The sequence below is a fragment of the Schistocerca cancellata genome, chromosome 3 (assembly GCF_023864275.1).
Source record: "Schistocerca cancellata isolate TAMUIC-IGC-003103 chromosome 3, iqSchCanc2.1, whole genome shotgun sequence".
Lineage (NCBI taxonomy): Eukaryota > Metazoa > Arthropoda > Insecta > Orthoptera > Acrididae > Schistocerca > Schistocerca cancellata.
Genome location: NC_064628.1, coordinates 241,985,314 through 242,004,684, shown reverse-complemented (window position 1 = coordinate 242,004,684; position 19,371 = coordinate 241,985,314). Strand labels below are relative to the sequence as shown.

The window sequence follows — 19,371 nt, the reverse complement described above, 5'->3', positions numbered from 1 at the left end:
CGTCATACAATGCTATGGTCTTCAGTTGTATGTTTATCGTGGTACTAAAATTGGTTTCACACAAGAAAACTACAAAACGCAGAAAAACACCTAAGCTTTTCTCCAAGAGTACCAGACGTTTATCTCAGCTAGTGACAAGCACACCCAGAAGTGCATGCCTACGACGGTTCTTTCCTTCTCGACGTGACGTCACAACCAAACGTCGAGGCCTTTCTTTGAGTTGGTGTTGACTGTACTCAGTCTCATAAGAAAATTGTAAGCTGTAGAAATGCACAGATCATCGTATTCTCTGCCCATCACACTCCAATGAGAGAAGCAGGTGATCAAAAGAAAACTGTGTTTGTTGAGTGACTTCAGCCATTTCCTAGTATGGCACAATTTTTCACTTACCTGGAGGAATGAGGCCACGGAAATGAAGATAGCGATAGCGAAGAACAGCAAACTGAACCAGTTGGTCTGGCTACGCACGTCATCAGGATCTGGGAGCGAAAGCACCTGTATGAAACGACATAAGATGTGTGAGAAGGCATTACAGATACTCACTATGCACGCATAAATTTTTAAGCTGCTATTTGCTGTTTATGTCAGAAGTGATATATTTGTTGTTCCTTTTCGATGTAAAAGTTAGAGTATCGTATCCTTAAGGAAAGATTGTACGAAATTTGAAGAATGTCACTGCGATAAGGACACTGATAAGATCCATAAATTTGGCGTATCGGTGTGGTGCCACGACCATCCTCAGCGCTGAAAAGCAGTATTTGGAAACGTCTATTATTGCTTTTTGCCGCTGATGTCATGTAGATGTTAAAGGTCTTTTAGTCCATGTGTGGGACTCATGTGTACCTAACAGGATACTGATGTGTCGTAACAGGGTGTGATCACCGTAATCAGCGGTTCTGTGAGAATGTTAAGTGCCACTAATAATTACGATAGATATGCCCAGTCAGAAATGGAATGGAGAGTATCATATACGTATGAAAAACGCATTTTCCTACCTTGCATAAGGTATATTCTTAGAGAGGGAAGAAAAACACTCACGAAGGAATTACCCGAAATGGACGGAAATCGGTACATGCCGATCTATTGAAGAGAAAGAAAGAACTTCACAAATTGAGCACGTCGGTAACGCGTTGGCCCACATGCCGCCATATGCAAGTAGGTATTTGGGTTGACATTAGGGATGTTGATATTTTTAAAAATATCGTGAATTCAATATATCAGTGTTTACGAAATCTTAATATCTGCTCTCGATATATCGAGAGAAAGTATCCACATATATAAATACATCGACGGGAAAGATATCGACGTAACGGCCCACAAAACAATCGGCATCACACAGCAAATATACAGCCGTCTTACGTATTTATTTATTATTAGATATTCTGTACATGAACAAACTAACAGCGTGGCTATCCTAATTAGAGTAAGAATTGAAAGATTATTATGCCGTGTGGCTAGGGCCTCCTTGTCGGGTAGATCGTTCGCCTGGTGCAAGTCTTTCGAGTTGACGCCACTTCGGCGACTTGCGTGTCGACGAGGATTAAATTATGATTATACGGACAACACAACACCAGTCTCTGAGCGGAGAAAATCTCCAACCCAGCCAGGAATCGAACCCAGGCCATTAAGTATGACATTCCGTCGCGCTGACCACTCAGTTACCAAGGGGGAGGGGGGAGGGCAGAACTGAAAGGAAAACGATGTACTTTGCTAATAACGGTAACTGTATGTAAGTGACACCATGAAAGGTGTCCGACGGGTCCATCACTCGGTTTCGTCACATATCGGATTTATCCGGAACACTTCATGTCGACTTCCCTGCCTTTTTTTTTTTTTCTTTTTTTCTTCATTTTGCCAACACCAGCGACCTAGCAGTTGTAGTGTCAAAACTGTGTGGTGAAATTAAACATTACAGATTCTGTTGGTATGCCAGCATTTCCCCTCGCACGTGTCTGCCCACCGAGAAACTGGTGTGCTATTTCTTCACATCGGAAATCTTGTTATTAGATTAATACCGCATCCCCCAGGGCAATGGGACTTCTTCTTTTGTGCCGCATATACTTGCTTCACAGAGAAGATGAGAAAAATTGGACGTGTTGAAACCTCTAAAAGTAGAAAGACTCCTTCACACAGTGAAAGTAAAATTATGTTCTACTACAGTCCCAAAAGAACAACTGCAAATATGTACCGAAAATTGTGAAAAAAATATAACACACGAAATTCCCATTTCAATATTGATATGTCCGGGGGAAATATCGCCGATATCTGAGAATGTTCTTTTGGAAAAATATCGACATGCAGGATGGTCCACTAATAGTGGCCGGGCCGAATATCTCACGAAATAAGCATCAAACGAAAAAACTACAAAGAACGAAACTCGTCTAGCTTGCAAGGGGAAACCAGATGGCACTATGGTTGGCCCGCTAGATGGCGCTGCCATGAGCCAAACGGATATCAACTGCGGTTTTTTAAATAGGTTCAAATGGCTCTGAGCACTATGGGACTTAACTTCTGAGATGATCAGTCTTTTAAATAGGAACCCGTATTTTTATTACATATTCGTGTAGTACTTAAAGAAATATGAATGTTTTAGTTGGACCACATTTTTCGCTTTGTGATAGATGGCGCTGTAATAGTCACAAACGTATAAATACGTGGTACCACGTAACATTCCGCCTCCCCCCCCCCCGAGTCCTTTTGTATTCCCCTCCTCTGCCTTCCCCACTCCCTGGCACGTCTGCTCAGCACCCCCCCGCCCCCCACTCTTATGGATCCTCATCTTCCATTGGCTCCTTCCCCCCCTTTCACTTTTCCTCTCCTTCCCCCCTTTTTTTCCCGTCATCTGTCCAGTTTCCCTCAACCTGCTCTCGGCTGTGGTATGTCATATTTGTGCCAACTTTTTAGTGCAGTGTTTAAGTGAGTGTTCAGTGTTGTGCATCTTTCCACAGTGTTGCGAACAGAAATCATGCTGTCGCTGGGTGTGCATTTTATATCTCTTGCGAACAGAAACCAGACTGACGCCGTGTTTTTTTATTGTCTGTCTATTATTTTTCTGCTTCCTGTGTATTTTATTAGCATCATCAACCTTATGTTTTAAGTTCCAGAATTTTCTGCCATTTTACCTTTAAGTCACCGATTTTATCGCCAACTGTTATTTTTTAGTATCTTCATCTTTTTAAAACAAATTCTGTAGGCTGAAGAGCGGCGTAATAAGCTGCTGCCAGCCCGCCCCCTTCAGGGGGAATCGAAACTCAATAAAGGAAAAAAAATAACTTTCCGCCAGTGCGGACGGTATTTGCTTCGTGAAACACTACCCATGTGAAAATGGACCGTTTACCAATTGCGGAAAAGGTCGATATAGTGTTGATGTATTGCTATTGTGCTCAAAATCTTCAACAGGCGTGTGCTATGTATGCTGCTCAGTATCCTGGACGACATCATCCAATTGTTTGGACCGTTCGCCGGATAGTTACGTTATTTAAGGAAACAGGAAGTGTTCAGCCACATGTGGAACGTCAACCACGACCTGCAACAAATGATGATGCCCAAGCAGGTGTTTTAGCTGCTGTCGCGGCAAATCCGCACATCAGTAGCAAACAAATTGCGCCAGAATCGGGAATCGCAAAAACGTCGGTGTTGAGAACGCTATATCAACATCGATTGCACCCGTACCATGTTTCAATGAACCAGGAATTGCATGGCGACGACTTTGAACGTCGTGTACAGTTCTGCCACTGGGCACAAGAGATATTATGGAACGATGACAGATTTTTTGCACGCGTTCTATTTAGCGACGAAGCGTCATTCACCAACAGCGGTAACGTAAACCGGCATAATATGCACTATTGGGCAACGGAAAATCCCCGATGACTGCGACAAGTGGAACATCGGCGATCTGGGCGGGTTAATATATGGTGCGGCATTATGGGAAGAAGAATAATTGCCCCCATTTTATCGATGGCAGTCTAAATGGTGCAATGTATGCTGATTTCCAACGTAATGTCTCTACCGATGTTACTACAAGATGTTTCAATGCATGACAGAATGGCGATGTACTTCCAACATGATGGATGTCCTTCACATAGCTCTCGTGCGGCTGAAGCGGTATTGAATAGCATATTTCATGACAGGTGAATTGGTCGTCGAAGAACCATACCATGGCCCGCACGTTCACCCGATCTAAAGTCCCCGGATTTCTTTCTGTGGGGAAAGTTGAAGGATATTTGCTATCGTGATCCACCGACAACGCCAGACAACATGCGTCAACGCATTGTCAATGCATGTGCGAACATTACGGAAGGCGAACTATTCGCTGTTGAGAGGAATGTCGTTACACTTATTGCCAAATGCGTTGAGGTTGATTTTGAGCATTTATTGAGTTAATGTGGTATTTACAGGTAAACACGCTGTAACAGCATGCGTACTCAGAAATGATAAGTTCACAAAGGTACTTGTATCACATTGGAACAACCGAAATAAAATGTTCCAACGTACGTACGTTCTGTATTTTAATTTAAAAAACCTACCTGTTACCAGCTGTTCGTCTACAATTGTGAGCCATAGGTTTGTGACTATTACAGCGCCATCTATCACAACTCGAAAAAAGTGGCCCAACTAAAACATCCATATTTCTTTACGTACTACACGAATATGTAATAAAAAATAGGGGTTCCTATTTAAAACAAAACCGCAGTTGATATCCGTTTGGCCTATGGCAGCGCCATCTAGCGGGCCAACCATAGCGCCATCTGGTTTCCCCTTCAAGCTAGACAAGTTTCGTTCTTTGTTGCTTTTTTTTACGCTTATTTTGTGAGATATTTGGCCCAGTCACCATCAATGGACCACCCTCCAAAGATATTTTATCAACAGCCTTAGTGGGCACTGGCTGATGGAGTTGTTGAATGTCCTCTTGACGAATACCATGCCAAATTATGTCCGTCTGGCGCATTAGATCGTCATAATACCGAGCAGGTTGCAGCGTCCTGTCCTTAATGCGTCTTCAGTCACGTCATGACCGGTCTTCGGGGCTTAATTCGGACTCATCACTCAAAATAATTCTACTTCAGTCAATTAGATTCCAGGCCAAAGAAGTGTCTGGAGACCCCCCAGACAGCGGTAGGATACTAACCTCATTTCAGTCCTCCACAGCCAGAAGTAATGGTCTGACATGCCGTTTCTTTTCACAGCAGAACCTCTTCGGCTGTCGTCGGCGGCACCCTTACAGCACAGCGGTACCTCGACGATATTCTACGGTCCGTTTTGTTGGCCTCCATGGTAGGCCATCCTGGGCTTACGTTTCAGCAAGATAGTGCCCGCCTGCAAACGACGAGAATTTCTACTGTTTGTCTTCTTGCTTGCCAAACCCTTCCTTGGCCAGCAAGATCGCCGCATCTCTCCCTAACTGAGAACGTTCGGAGCACTGATTGTCCGTACCTGTACATCACATCTACCGATTTCCATCCTATTCGGAAAATTACGATAATTTCTTTTTTTATCTTAGATCGTACATAATATTACGTAATCAACATAGACAGATATCCATTATATGTATGTTATCATGTGAAATAGCGTGAAACAATTAGTCATGTTTTCATTATTGATCGAATGTGGTAAAAATATCACGTCTTTCCAAAAGATGTAATATTTTTTAATTAAATGAATCACACATTTCGAAACGGGTGCGTCATAATCTGCGTACTGACTCACAAAGTTCGCATCCGAAAATATGTAGTCGTGAAATAGTTGCGGTTAACTTCATTAGCGACTGTCAAAGATGACAGCAGAAAAATCTTAAGAACAAAATCATCCATTTCGTTTGTGTCTTCCATGAGCAGGTAGTGGCTTGACATAGCATACTCTCATAACGCACAGTGTCTAATACAAAACCACCAAATGCAGAATTTTGCTTCAGACAGCAGTAATGCAATATATGGCGGTCGAGGAATGAGTTGTGACGCAGAAAGCGGTTTTCCACCGGTTTGGTTCATGTTCCGTAGGCTGCTGCGAAAATAGGACGGAATTTGTTCAGCTGATCACGCCTGTAAAGCCATGACGTCACCAGTCTCGTCCACCTGCACGTCCACGTTCGCTTTCATGTCCCATATGAGGATGGTTTTTGACTAGTATACACGATGATACGGTGATGAAGTTACATACTTTCAGGGATTATGAAGATGGGTAAATGTATCAATTTGAGCTAAGAGAACTGGTCTGGAGACAAGAAATCGAAAGTTAAAAGCGAAAATCATTCTGATACCTCTGACAGAGGAATACATGATGTATCGGTGTGGTTGTTGCTAAGATTGTAGGGCAGGCATCTCTCAGAGGTGGTAGTATGGACCAAAAAAGAAAAAACATGTCCTTAAATATGGATTCTAAAATGAATTCCTTAAGAACTGTACGCACGTGATCAGTAGAAAAGATATGTTTCCCAGTAGCGAAGGTGCTCACAGCTCTTAAGGTAAGTATTTTAGAGCCCATATTTCCTAGCAATTTTATTCTTCTTTTGGTCCATACTAACGTCTGTGGATGTTCCCTACCCTACAATCTTAGCAACTACAGTAGCTGTTCATGTATTCTACAGTCGTTTATATCTTTCGACTCGGTCGTTTATGGACTAGGAACAAATGGTTCAAATGGCTCTGAGCACTCTGGGACAACATCTGAGGTCATCATGTAATGCATATGTGCATTCCCTTCACGTGTTTAAGCCACGTATTATGCATATTTATGCGATCGGGAATGCTCAGTAGCAGCTAGGCTACATGTACATTTAACAATCAAGGGTCAGCAAGGAGCATTAGAGATGAAATCATAGGAGGCAATGTTGTACAACCTTAATACGTACAAGATCCGACTATTCCGGAGTAGGATCTTACAATCTGAGACAGTGTTCCGAGACAAACTTCCGTCGCAAACGTGACGTCAGATCCACCTAGCAACAGCGATCTGAACGCTTATTGGCTGAAAGTTTGTATATAGATATATGTAGTTAAACAAGATATAAAGTGAAGTTATTAGTTATAAGAACGCCACGTGTCGTGGACAGTGTCTATCATGCAACCTGACGACTGAGCGCTACTACTACTGTGCGACGAGGGACTTGCTGAAGCAGCAAGACACCAGATTAGTGATACTGCCGAGAGAAGTACTTCTTTCTCGCTTCAGTGCCACTGAGGGTGTTGTAATCAGTCCTCTTGAACTTAGAACTGCTTAATCCTAGCCGACCGGGGTGGCCGAGCGGTTCTACGCGCTACAGTCTGGAACCGCGTGACCGTTACGGTCGCAGGTTCGAATCCTGCCTCGTGCATGGATGTGTGTGATGTGCTTAGGTTAGTTAGGCTTAAGTAGCTCTAAGTTCTAGTGGACTGATGACCTCAGCAGTTAAGTCCCATAGTGCTGAGAGCCATTTGAACCATTTATTTAATTCTAACTAACCTAAGGGCATCACACACATCCATGCCCGAGGCACGATTCGAACCTGCGACCGTAGCAGTCGCTCGGTTCCAGACTGAAACGCCTAGAACCGGTGGACCAGTGCGGCCGGCAGACTAGGAACCCTAACATCAAATTCTTACATTTAAATTTCACCATCATCCTGAAAATCTGTAACATTGTCGTGGAATTACACTGTATGTTGTACGATGGAAATAGTGAGGAAGTCAACTAATAGACAGTCCTGACGGATCTCCTCGTCTTTGTAGGGTTTGCTTAATGTCAAATTGCTAGAAGTCCTAAGAAGCGCAGCGCGGTCCTCGCGCTTACCCCGAGCACGTCTCCGAACAAGACAGCGAAGACTGGGAAGCCGGCGCTCTCGATGATGGCGCCCACGGTGCCGGTGACCAGCAGGTGCCACTCTGGCGCGCTGAGGCGCACCACGGTCGCCAGCCCCACGTCCGGCACCTTCTCCTCCGGAGCCTCCGGCTGCGACTCTGCGGCACCCGCGTCGCTGCCCGCCATCGAGGACGCCTCGCTGCGGACGCTCACCAGACGCTGTAGATCTGGCCGTTCGCCTCCTGCCGCTACAGGACCAAGAGCCTTAGAGCCTTAGTCAAAGCTCTGCGCACAGCCAGCTAGCACATATACAGGCCTTACGTACACAGAGGATATGGGACGGTGATTGAAGCTCACCGACCAAAACGTTAGTCACTCCCGAAGCACTGCTTGTCTTGGAGCGTTGTATACGGTGTACATTTGTTATCATGCGGGCATGTGAGTGTCCACCACTGACGTTAAGTCATAGAATTTAAGAATGGAATGGAAGAAATCGCAACACCAAAACATAATTAATGTAGAGTAATGAAACTTTGGGAATATATTTGTAGAAGTTGATGTAAACGCGAGATAACCCACTGCAAATGTGAAGTGTTGGTACATTAATAATCGACGTCACAGCCAGAATGTTAAATGCAACCATGCAAAAGTGCATGCATTGTTTTGTACAGATGACAGATGTAATTCTGTGTGATGGAGCACAATCCCTGTTGCACTTGCTCAGGCTGTACAGGGACGGATAAAGTCGCTTGTGGATGACGCTGGAGTCGTGCGATGATATCCCAAATGTAGTCGACTGGAGACAGATCCCAAGACGACATCTCGACGCTCTGTAAAACATAGTGTGTACAAGAGTGGTATGTGAGTGAGTATTGGCGGAAGAACAGCGGTAGAAAAAAAAAGAGTAACGGACAGGGACCAGAAAAGAGTGACATGCCTTCTCAACGACAACTGGTTTCAATACCCTCCGGAATTGATGCTACTATTGGTGCAGGTCGATCTCAACCAGTAGACATTTGGAATGGGGTACCTCCTATAAACCATTGCTGACAGCCGTGCATAAAGCTTCAGTTGGCCAAACAACATAGAAACTGGACAGTACTCGACACCAGACGAGTAATGCGATCCGGCGAGTAGTTATTTTGCCTCTTTTCATATAGCACAAGATGGTGAGTGGACAGACTACTCGATTTGTTTAACCTACAGTGCTTCGCAGCTGGCAAGGGACGATGAATAAGTAAAGGAACATACTTTTTTGTCAATCGATTTCGCTATACAAAATTCGTGCAATAAGCAGCCGTCAAAATGACGTCAGTAACGGAAGTGAGTTCCAAGCAGAGAATCGTCAATGAGTTTCTTTCTTACGGAAACTCAGAGTATCGCAGGTATTTATATGTGCTTGCCGAATGTCTACTGAGACCTCGCAGTGAACAAAACCATGGAGTATCGTTGGGCGAGGCGTCCGTTATCATGACAACAAGGTCACGCAAACCGGTCCTATCTGGCGCGTCCCGGCCGGCTGCACACAGCTGTGACTCTCGCAGTGTTGGAACGTGCAGATACTCTCATTCGAGATGATCGACGGATCACAATCAACCGCCTATCGCTGCTCCACTAGAGGTCTCGGTTAGTAGTGCTGAAAAGCCTCCACCAGTTGGGTACTCAAAGATGTTTGCCAGCTGGTTTCCTCGCCGCCTAGGAGAAGATAAAGTGCAAGGAAGGATCATGTGTGCGGAATTTTTTGCCAATTTTTTGACGAACATAGTCACAAGCATTGAAACAAAGGTTCATCACTTTGAATCCGAAAAAAAACGGTAATCTATGGAGTGACGCCAGACTATCTCTCTTCCGAAGAGAAAGTTCAAAGCTGCACCCTCAGCCGTTAAAGTCATAGCGACGATCTTCTTGGAGTCTGAAGTGGTTATTCTGTTTCATGTCCTCTGTCACGGTGCAAAGATCAACTGTGAAGTGTGTTGTGCTACCCTCAATAAACCGAAGAGCCGACTTCAACGTGTCGTCACCACAAAAATGCAGACGAACTTTTCCTTCTTCCTAACAAAGCAAGGTCTCACACAGTTCTACGAGCCGAGAGGAGCTGACAAAACTTAACTGAACTGTTCTTGCTCATCCGTCCTACAACTCGGATCTCGTACATTCCGACTTGCAACAGTTTGGCCCAATAAAGGCTGCACTCGGCGAGAGCAGCACGTGAATGATGGGGAGGTTATTTATGCAGCAAAGTGTTGGCTCCTACGGCGATTGGTAGTATGCAGGCATAGAAACCTTCCCATTATGATGGCGTAAGGCTGCCGTATTGAACGAAAATTATATTGAAATATAGAGTTTTGTAGCCAAAGCAGTGGGAAATAATACATTGTATTGGAATACCGAATAAAATCAACCTCTATCCAAGAAAAAATGAACGCCCGTCGTAGTTCAGGCGGAAGGTGGTGAGCCGTTTTCCGTGCTGTTATATCGTTCCTTACTGGCGCGATCCATTTTCCTGTCACGCCACTGGGTGGCGCTTCGGTCTTCTTGTAGTTTGCCATTTGGTTAGAGGAAGTTAGAGGCAGGTTGTTGACGGACGGTGGGGCAGAGAGAGAGAGAGAGTGAGTGTGTGTGTGAGAGAGAGATAGAGAGAGAGAGAGAGAGAGAGAGAGAGAGAGAGAGAGAGGAACGGTGATGAACGATGAGCGTGCGACTACGGGGCATAATCGTCTATTTGTACCGAGTCGTGTTGGTGAGGAATGTTGGGCTCTACGCTGTTGCGCTCGATTGACTATCAGGATTTGCGAGTGACCGTCTGCCGATGTCGCCGTCGTGGTATTGATTTTTCCTGGTAACCGCCCGTCCTACCTTATTTTTGGGTAAGGTACTTCTGTTTGTGGATGTTGACACCTGTGCTCCGGTGCTGAACTTGCCCCGTTAAGTCGGTTTGCCCTCTATTCTCCGTCACTCCGTACTCAAGCTACTAAATTCGCCCTCCCCCTCTGTGTGAATCTCCTTATTTGAGTGTATTTAAACAGTGTTTTCCTTTTATTATAATTTTTTCAGCATTTTGGTGATCTTGTCATTATTGCTTGGGTATGAAATTACTTTAGTTCTAATATGTTCTAGGCCATATATTAGTGACCACTGAGGTCGAATATCGAGCCTGACCTTTAAGGTGGTAGGTTATTGCTTGCCCGACTTGTGTATGAATTGTAACATCTAACATCGGGCATGGTCGTGATAAGCAAACTCCAGCGGCACGATGAATGTTGGCTCTTTTTATGTATTCATTTTGGAAGGTACCAGGTGAGATTCACCACTTCTCTTAAAAGAAGGAATTCATTGTTTACCGTTGTTTATTTTATTACCACTGTGATTTCATGCTTACGTATTAGCGCTTAAGCATTTCTTCTTACTTTTACGCTTAGTTAAGTGAATTTGTTTCTGGGAGGGTCTTGTTAACAATTGGCTGTTTAATCAAATTAATTCTTGTGTATGCTCATTACTGTTACATGATTAGCCAATTAATCTTTGTTTTAGTTATGCAGTTTTGTAACACTTAGATTTTGATCGGTGTCTGGTACGGGGTTTCCATATAGTATTCTCGGGCCTTACGAATTTACTTAGTTGATGTTCAGTCTTACATGACGTATGTGTCTGTTTGCCGTGGGCTTCCTGAGTTAGTCGTAGCGTTGGAGACGTTGTCCCCGGCATGTTATCACTACCCGCCGATTCACCGGTCGTGGCCAATCTACTTCGGCTGTGTACGTGTGTGCGGCGCGGCCTCCTCGCTTACCACGTCATCTCTCTATAAGTAAAGTTCTTAATCTCAGAGCTTTCGGACTTTTTAAGTCAAGGGGTCCGCTACTCTAACTCATCCTAGCCAAGCCTTGCCTCCACCACCCCGGACTTGTCTAGTATTCCCCCTTGATTTGAAGATCTTTCATTTCTTAATTGTCGACTGCCGTAAATTTTAAATCATTGTTACCTTCTCTTAAATACTGTTAGTACCCAAGGTGCTTCCAAAATCTTTGTTGTAATCCTGGACCTACAAATTTTAAAATATTTTCAAATGCTGAACTTGTAAAACTTTGAACATTGTTACCTTTCTGTTTGAAAACTTGTTAAATTGCCAGCGTCAGCATTTAGGTTAGTGGTAATCATTTCATCCATTCAACCATTTCAGTGGTAATCCTGAACTTTTAAAAATTTTCCAAATGAGGACCACCTTACATGTTTGAAGTTTACTATCTAATGAGTTGGTTTCAAATCATTGTGGTAGTGCTCTTTCTGTAACTGTAGTAACGTCAAATTTACCTGGTTGAAATCTTACAGATGCCTAAAGGGCTCTCGAACGGTACTTTTATAAATGTTAAACTTGTAATTTTAAAGAGGTATTATTTATCCTGAAAAATTAAAAAAATCTGTTTGGTCCTTTGGGTTCGCCGTCTTGAAGTCAATCTGACAATTACTATTGATTTATATGTTACTGATGTTAACTGGTATATCTTGTTAAATAAAGGGTTAGCAACTCTTGTTAAGCAACAAATGGCCTTCTGTAAACCCAGCCTGCACCTTTCTGCCACCCGTTAAATTGTGGTCGTATCCTGGGGCGTTCACTGAGATTTCAGGTATTTCTGCGATTTTGTGGGGTTTTTCATACCGTGACTTGGGCCCACTCATTCAGAGTGCTGTGATCGTGGACTACGATGTTTACTCCAAGATTCTCGGTGACCATATGTTACCATTTCATCTACAGCGCCATTACGAGTAAGTCGTGGGCACTCCCGTTTAGCAGAATGACACTATTCATGTTTCCAGGACGTCATTCATACGCCATAAATTCCATGAACAGTCATGCATCACCTCACACATCTATTGATCCACTAAATCGCCTGATCTTATTTCCACATAAAATGTATGGGACTATTAATAACAGCGGGTGAAACTTGGTTGTTGTTGTGGTCTTAAGTCCAAACAATGGTTGGTGCAGCTCTCCATGCTAGTCTATTCCATCCTACTCTATCCCGAACTGAACACCTGCAACCTACATCGTTCTGAATCTGTTTACAATATTCATCTCTTGGTCTCCATATACGGTTTTTTACCCCCTCCCCCCCCCCCCCTCTCTCTCTCTCTCTCACACACACACACACATACACACACACACACACACACACACTTCCCTAGTACTAAATTCGTGGTCTGTTGACATTTCAAAATGTGTCCTATCAACCGATCCCTTCTTTTGGTCAAGTTCTGCCATAAATTTCTTGTCTTCCAAGTTCTATTCCGTACTTCCTCGTAAGTTACATGATCGATCCACGTAATCTTCAGCATTCTTCTGTAGCATCACATTTAGAAAGCTTCAATTCTCTTTTTATCTAAACTGTTTATCGTCCATGTTTCACTTCCATACATGGCTACACTCCACGAAAACATCTTTGGAAAATACTTCCTAACGCTTAAATATATATTTGGTGTTAACAAAATTTTTCTTCTTCAGAACTTTTCTTGCCATTGCTAATCAACATTTTATGTGCGCTCTTCTTCGGTCAGCATCAGTTATTTTGCTGCTTAAATAGCAAAACTTATTTACTACCTTAATTTGTATGGTTTCCTAATCTGATTCCCTTAGCATCTCCTGATTTAGTTTGACTACATTCCATTATCGTTCTTTTCTTCCTCCGTTCAAGACACTGTCCATTCCAATCGACTGCTCCTCCAAGTCCTTTGCTGTGTCTGACAGAATTAAATGCCATCGGCAAACCTCAAATTGTTTATTTCTTCTCCCTGAACTTTCATTCTTAATCCAAATTTTTCTTGTTCAATGTACAGCGGGGATGGGTTACAACCCTGTATCACTCCTTTACAACCACTGCCTCCCTCTCATACCCCTCTACTCTTATGTGTTATGTTGAAACATAGCAATCAAGCTTTCCCCAAATTTGGTAGCTCGATGGAACCCACTTATAGCGTCACCTCAACTGAATATGGCATGCCTGGATAAACTTCTGGACTCTCCTCCATGCCGAACTGAAGCCATTATCCAGGTTAGAGACGCGAAATTTAACCGACAGGAAGAAGATGCTGTGATATGCAAATGATTAGCTTTTCAGAGCATTTACACAAGGTTGGCGTCGGTCGAGACACCTACAAGGTGCTGATATGAGGAAAGTTTCCAACCGATTTCTCATACACAAACAGCAGTTGACCGGCGTTGCCTGGTGAAACGTTGTTGTGATGCCTCGCGTAAGGAGGAGAAATGCGTACCATCACGTTTCCGGCTTGAATAAAGGTCGAATTGTAGCCTATCGCGATTGCGGTTTATCGTATCTCGACATTGCTGCTCGCCTTGGTCGAGATCCAATGACTGTTAGCAGAATATGGAATCGGTGGGTAACACGGAACGCCGTGCTGGATCCCAAAGGCCTCGTATCAGTAGCAGTCGAGATGATAGGCATCTAATCCACATGGCTGAAACGGATCGTGCAGCCACGTCTCTATCCCTGAGTCAACAGAGGGGGACGTTTGCAAGACAACCATCTGCACGAACAGTTCAACGACGTTTGCAGCAGCATGTACTATCAGCTCGGAGACCATGGCTGCGGTTACCCTTGACGCTGCATCACAGACAGGAGCGCCTGCGATGGTGTACTCAACGACGAACCTGGTTGTACGAATGGCAAAACGTCATTTTTTCAGATGAATCCAGGTTCTGTTTACAGCATCATGATGGGCGAATCCGTGTTTGGCGACATCGCGGTGATGCACATTGGAAGCGTGTATTCGTCATCGCCATACTGGTGCATCTCCCGGCGTGATGGTATGGGGTGCCATTAGTTACACGTCTCGGTCACCTCTTGTTCGCATTGACGGCACTTTGAGTACTGGACGTTACATTTCATATGTGTTACGACGTGAGGCTCTTCCCTTCAGTCGATCCCTGCGAAACCCTACATTTCAGGAGGATAATGCACGACCGCATGTTGCAGCTCCTGTACAGGCCTTTCTGGATACAGAAAATGTTCGACTGCTGCCCTGGTCAGCACATTCTCCAGATCTCTCACCAACTGGAAACGTCTAGCCAATGGTGGCCAAGCAACTGGCTAATCACAATACTCCAGTCACTTCTCTTGAGGTACTGTGGTATCGTGTTGAAGCTGCATCGGCAGCTGTACCTGTACATGCCATCCAAGCTCTGTTTGACTCAATGCCCAGGCGTATCAAGGCCGTTATTACGGCCAGAGGTGGTTGTTCTGGGTACTGATTTTTCTGGATCTATGCACCCAAATTGCTTGAAAATCTAAACACATGTCGAGTGTAGTATAATATATTTGTCCAATGAATACCCGTTTATCATCTGCATTTCTTCTTGGTGTAGCAATTATAATGGCCAGTAGTGTATATTAGCAGCAACGAACACCAGAATTCTGCGAATCCTGCTGTGAAAGAAACACCACGCAGATGGCAAGCATTTAGCAAGAGCTTGGCCTCAAAGATACACGTGGAGAAGGTGCGTCGCAAGTATTTAGGTATGAGAAATTTGTTTTGTGAATTAGTAAGGGTCATGTATTCCGCTGCGTGAATTGTAAAGAAGGCTAAGGTTTACTATTGGTAGAGTGAGATCCGTATAAACAATGGAACGATATGTTTTGAAATTTGGGTAAATTCACGGATTTGGATAAGGATAGATTATTTTTTTAATCGTGGGAACTGTGAGAATCTCAGTTATTTGAATGGTTCATTGCACCAATAATCAAACTCTTTCTTGTAATCCTTCTCTTTAAGTTGTTGATAACAATGCTGAAGTACTGAATGAAGTGTTTTCTGCTTGAGCGGTATTCTATCTATGATCTACACGCTGATTGAGAAATCTCCTGTAGGAATCACAGAAAGCCCTAGTGGCTGCCTCGTGAGAAAAGTCGACGGTTATCAAGCGCGGAAGAGCTGTGTACATGTCTGCCAAAACGAGACACAGAATTGAGGACGAGATCACGTAGAGCTGTTATATGGTATCCTCCAACATCTTACAGCTCCAGATTCCACTCCATTCCAGTGGAGATTACTGACAGGTGATCCGAAAACCCGTAATCTCAATGTGACGATCACATATTGCTGCTATAAAACAGAAAAAGACGGATGTAGCTGATCAGGCAACATTAGGAAGATAAATATTTCGAAGCATGGGCCAATGCAACAAACTGTACCGGAGCATCAGCAGTATTACATCTCTGAAACGATACCGTCTGCTTAAATATTTTCTCAGATGGAAATTTTCTCTAGTCCCTAGTCCTGTTCAGCAGTCCTCATACAAGCTCCATGATGCCCCTGTGATATGATGACAATGATGGGGAGATGAAGCAAGTAAAGAATTACATTGGCGGTGCATCAGTGTCATACATTATACCACCGACGACGACCGTCTAGGTTATTGGCTGAAGAGGCAAATTGTACCGTCAAAAGCCCAGAAGTAGTTCATTGAAACCGTACGAGTTTGTGTCTGGCAACCACAATATGACATTAAAGATACGTTACCGTGCAAGTACTTCATATTGTTTCCACTCGTCGTAGTTAAATACAAGCTACGTCGTACCCTAACTTGCTGGTGCTCACCCTTTTCCTCGGCCTCCTTGACGGCGGCGGACAGCTGAGCAGTGACGAGCGAGTGGTAGTGGCCCTTGAGCTCCATCAGCTCGTCGTGGCTGCCCTGCTCGACCACGCCGCCTCCGGACAGCACCACGATCCTGTCTGCGTTGCGCACAGTCGACAGCCTATGCGCCACGATGATGGTCGTTCGACCAACGCTGGCCTGCAAGTTGTTCACGAGAAAAACTTCATTAACGAAAAATTATTTTGTTTAATTTTTTTATTTTGGTTTAAATTCGGATTTTTCGATCACACTTTGCATGTATCTGAAATTATCATAACTTAACAGATTTTTTTCCATGAGTCGTTCCACAATGCTTCTTTGTATCGAAAAAGATGGTATTGTCTAGGCAGCTTCCTCTCTTACACTGCATTGGTACTCTGTCCCTCCGAACACGGACGGCAACAAGGGGCAGATGACGTGTAAAGTTATCTGTAGGTGAAGCAGAGGTAACTAAGATGGGGGTACCAGTACAGGAACATGTCTTCGTAGCACAGATGTAAACTATACTGCACTTGTGCTACTCCATAAGTAAGTCTGCCATAGGCTGAAGCGTTTTGCTTACAAATGCAAATTTCAAATTGTATCTAATGCTATCTCATAGCACACTGCCGCGGTTTTTTGGCTCCCAGTGTGGCCGAGCGGTTCTAGGCGCTTCAGTCTGGAACCGCGCGACCGCTACGGTCGCAGGTTCGAATCCTGCCTCGGGCATGGATGTGTGTGATGTCCTTAGGTTAGTCAGGTTTAAGTAGTTCTAGGGGACTGATGACTTCAGATGTTAAGTCCCATAGTGCTCAGAGCCATTTTGGCTTTTCCGAATGATGAAGGACGCTTTCTGTTGCTGTTGATTTTCCAGTATGGGAGTCCTTACACCAAGAACATTCCAATGAAAAAGAGACCATAAAGTGTAATTCACAGCATCAATGGACATATTAAATGGTTTTTGTTGATAATCAGTAGTATACAGTGGATGGAAACTTATACTGGGAACTCTGAGATCTGTACAACTAGTTCCACGTTTAATTAATTATGGTAGGTCACCACCTGCCTAAGTTGGGAAAATTCAATTATAATAAAGCTTTGATCCACACTAATCATATTTACTTAATTGCTTTCATCAGTTGATCACTTAAAGTCAAATTATTTACGAAATATGTTCCTTTCGGTGAAAGGCAACAGGAGATCTCGACGAAAAATAGTAGATTCTCAGTGAGAAACATGAAAAGAACTGGCTTATAAGAACTGTTGCACGCCAGGTTGGGTGTACTAATTCTAATAAGAAAGTTGTTGATTGAGAAACAGTCATAAACTTGTAACGATTTATTTTAACAGATAGAAACACTTTCAAACACTGCATAAGGAGTTAACTTAAAGTTTGCTATTGCCTGCATTTTCATACTGATAACATTCCAAAGGACAATATGTTGGATAGTGAGGCTCTTTATGAATATAATCCATACAAAATGGGAGGAGGACAGGATAAATTTACACGCATACTAAGTTCACATTAAAAGAATACAGATTGAAGGGAGTCAGATCTTCACCATATAACAATAGACTAGACCTTCCAATACATAAAAATAAAATGTCACGGAACACTCACACAAAAACAAGTCTATGCCCAAGAGAATCACATCGGCGCAAGACTTCAAAAAATGGAATGCTCACATATTTCCTAAATATTTATGAGTAAATTACTTGTTAAATACTTGCCACGATATGAAAGATCCTAATGAATTACAAAGGAAAATAGTACAATGTGAGCAAATGGCCTATATGAACAAAGCAAGTACTCGAAAATCAGAGTTTAACACAATGAAATCACAGGAAATATAACTGTATAGTGCTGAGGGAAGATTTGTCCATGTGTGGTACCATATAAAGGAAATCAGTCATAAAACTGAAACGGAAATGAATTTCCGACAAGAGATGAAACCATATTTGCACAAGAGAACATTCACATGCACATTCTCAATTAATAGCAAACATTCTCTCATACCCAGCATATATCGAAGAATGCATTACTATGTCACAAGTTATGGTAAGACAAAGTAAGTCTCAGAAAATTAACAAAACCTCAAAAATACGCCATTTCCTACTCTGAATAAACTATTACATGTTGACTCCTAGGCTATCGCTGAGAAATAAATTGAATTAGAACACTTCAGTAGGCGTACGCATTTCACTTTCTAAGACGAAGTCCCTAGGCTCGCTCTTAAACTTACGATGTGCACTCACCACCAACCACCCAACAGAGCCGAGCGCTTTTGTTCACGAACACCTCCCCCCCCCCACCCCCCACACACCCCCACCCCGGAAGCGGAACTGATCAGAGGGCTCCTTTCCACCACCAACCTGACGACAGTCGAAAGGCCACTTAGAGGGCACAAACCTTTTTACTTTAACTGAAGCCACTAAGCCCAGTGTCTACAGCATACAGCAAAGTGCTGCGCTGCTAACTGCTGTTGAAATACTGAACAGACACACAAATTCACTCACTCTTTCACGCTGAGGATAAGGAAGGAAGTGAAATGCGGTAACACAAAATATAAATAACGTAAGCAGTACTGAGGACTTGCTTGGAACATAAATATTCATATACCGTATAAATATGTTAGGGAGATGCAGAACACAGTTTGTTTGCATCGTCCCGTTAAATTATCATGAGATAAACATAACCCACTGCTCTGATTTCTCGCGGGCTGAACCAAGAAAGCCGGCCGGTGTGGCCGAGCGATTCTAGGCGCTACAGTCTGGAACCGCGCGACCGCTGCGGTCGCAGGTTCGAATCCTGCCTCGGGCATGGATGTGTGTGATGTCCTTAGGTTAGTTAGGTTTAAGTGGTTCTAAGTTCAAAGGGACTGATGACCTCAGCAGTTGAGTCCCATAGTGCTCAGAGCCAATTTTTGAACCAAGAAACGCACAAATAATTAGAGGTGCCAGTATTGATTGAATGA

At 43.5% G+C, this 19,371-nt stretch overlaps 1 protein-coding gene across 1 annotated transcript in view; it reads right to left on the bottom strand.

Annotated features, from left to right (window-relative positions):
• LOC126176243 (ATP-dependent translocase ABCB1-like) overlaps positions 1–19,371 on the bottom strand; it is a 315,891-nt gene that overhangs the window by 106,645 nt on the left and 189,875 nt on the right. Inside the window, exons 13-15 of the mRNA XM_049923388.1 lie at positions 16,381–16,576; positions 7,765–8,021; positions 391–495 (exon numbers count right to left, since the gene is read on the bottom strand). Coding sequence (XP_049779345.1) covers positions 391–495; positions 7,765–8,021; positions 16,381–16,576 — 558 coding nt within the window. The remainder of the gene's footprint in view (positions 1–390; positions 496–7,764; positions 8,022–16,380; positions 16,577–19,371) is intronic.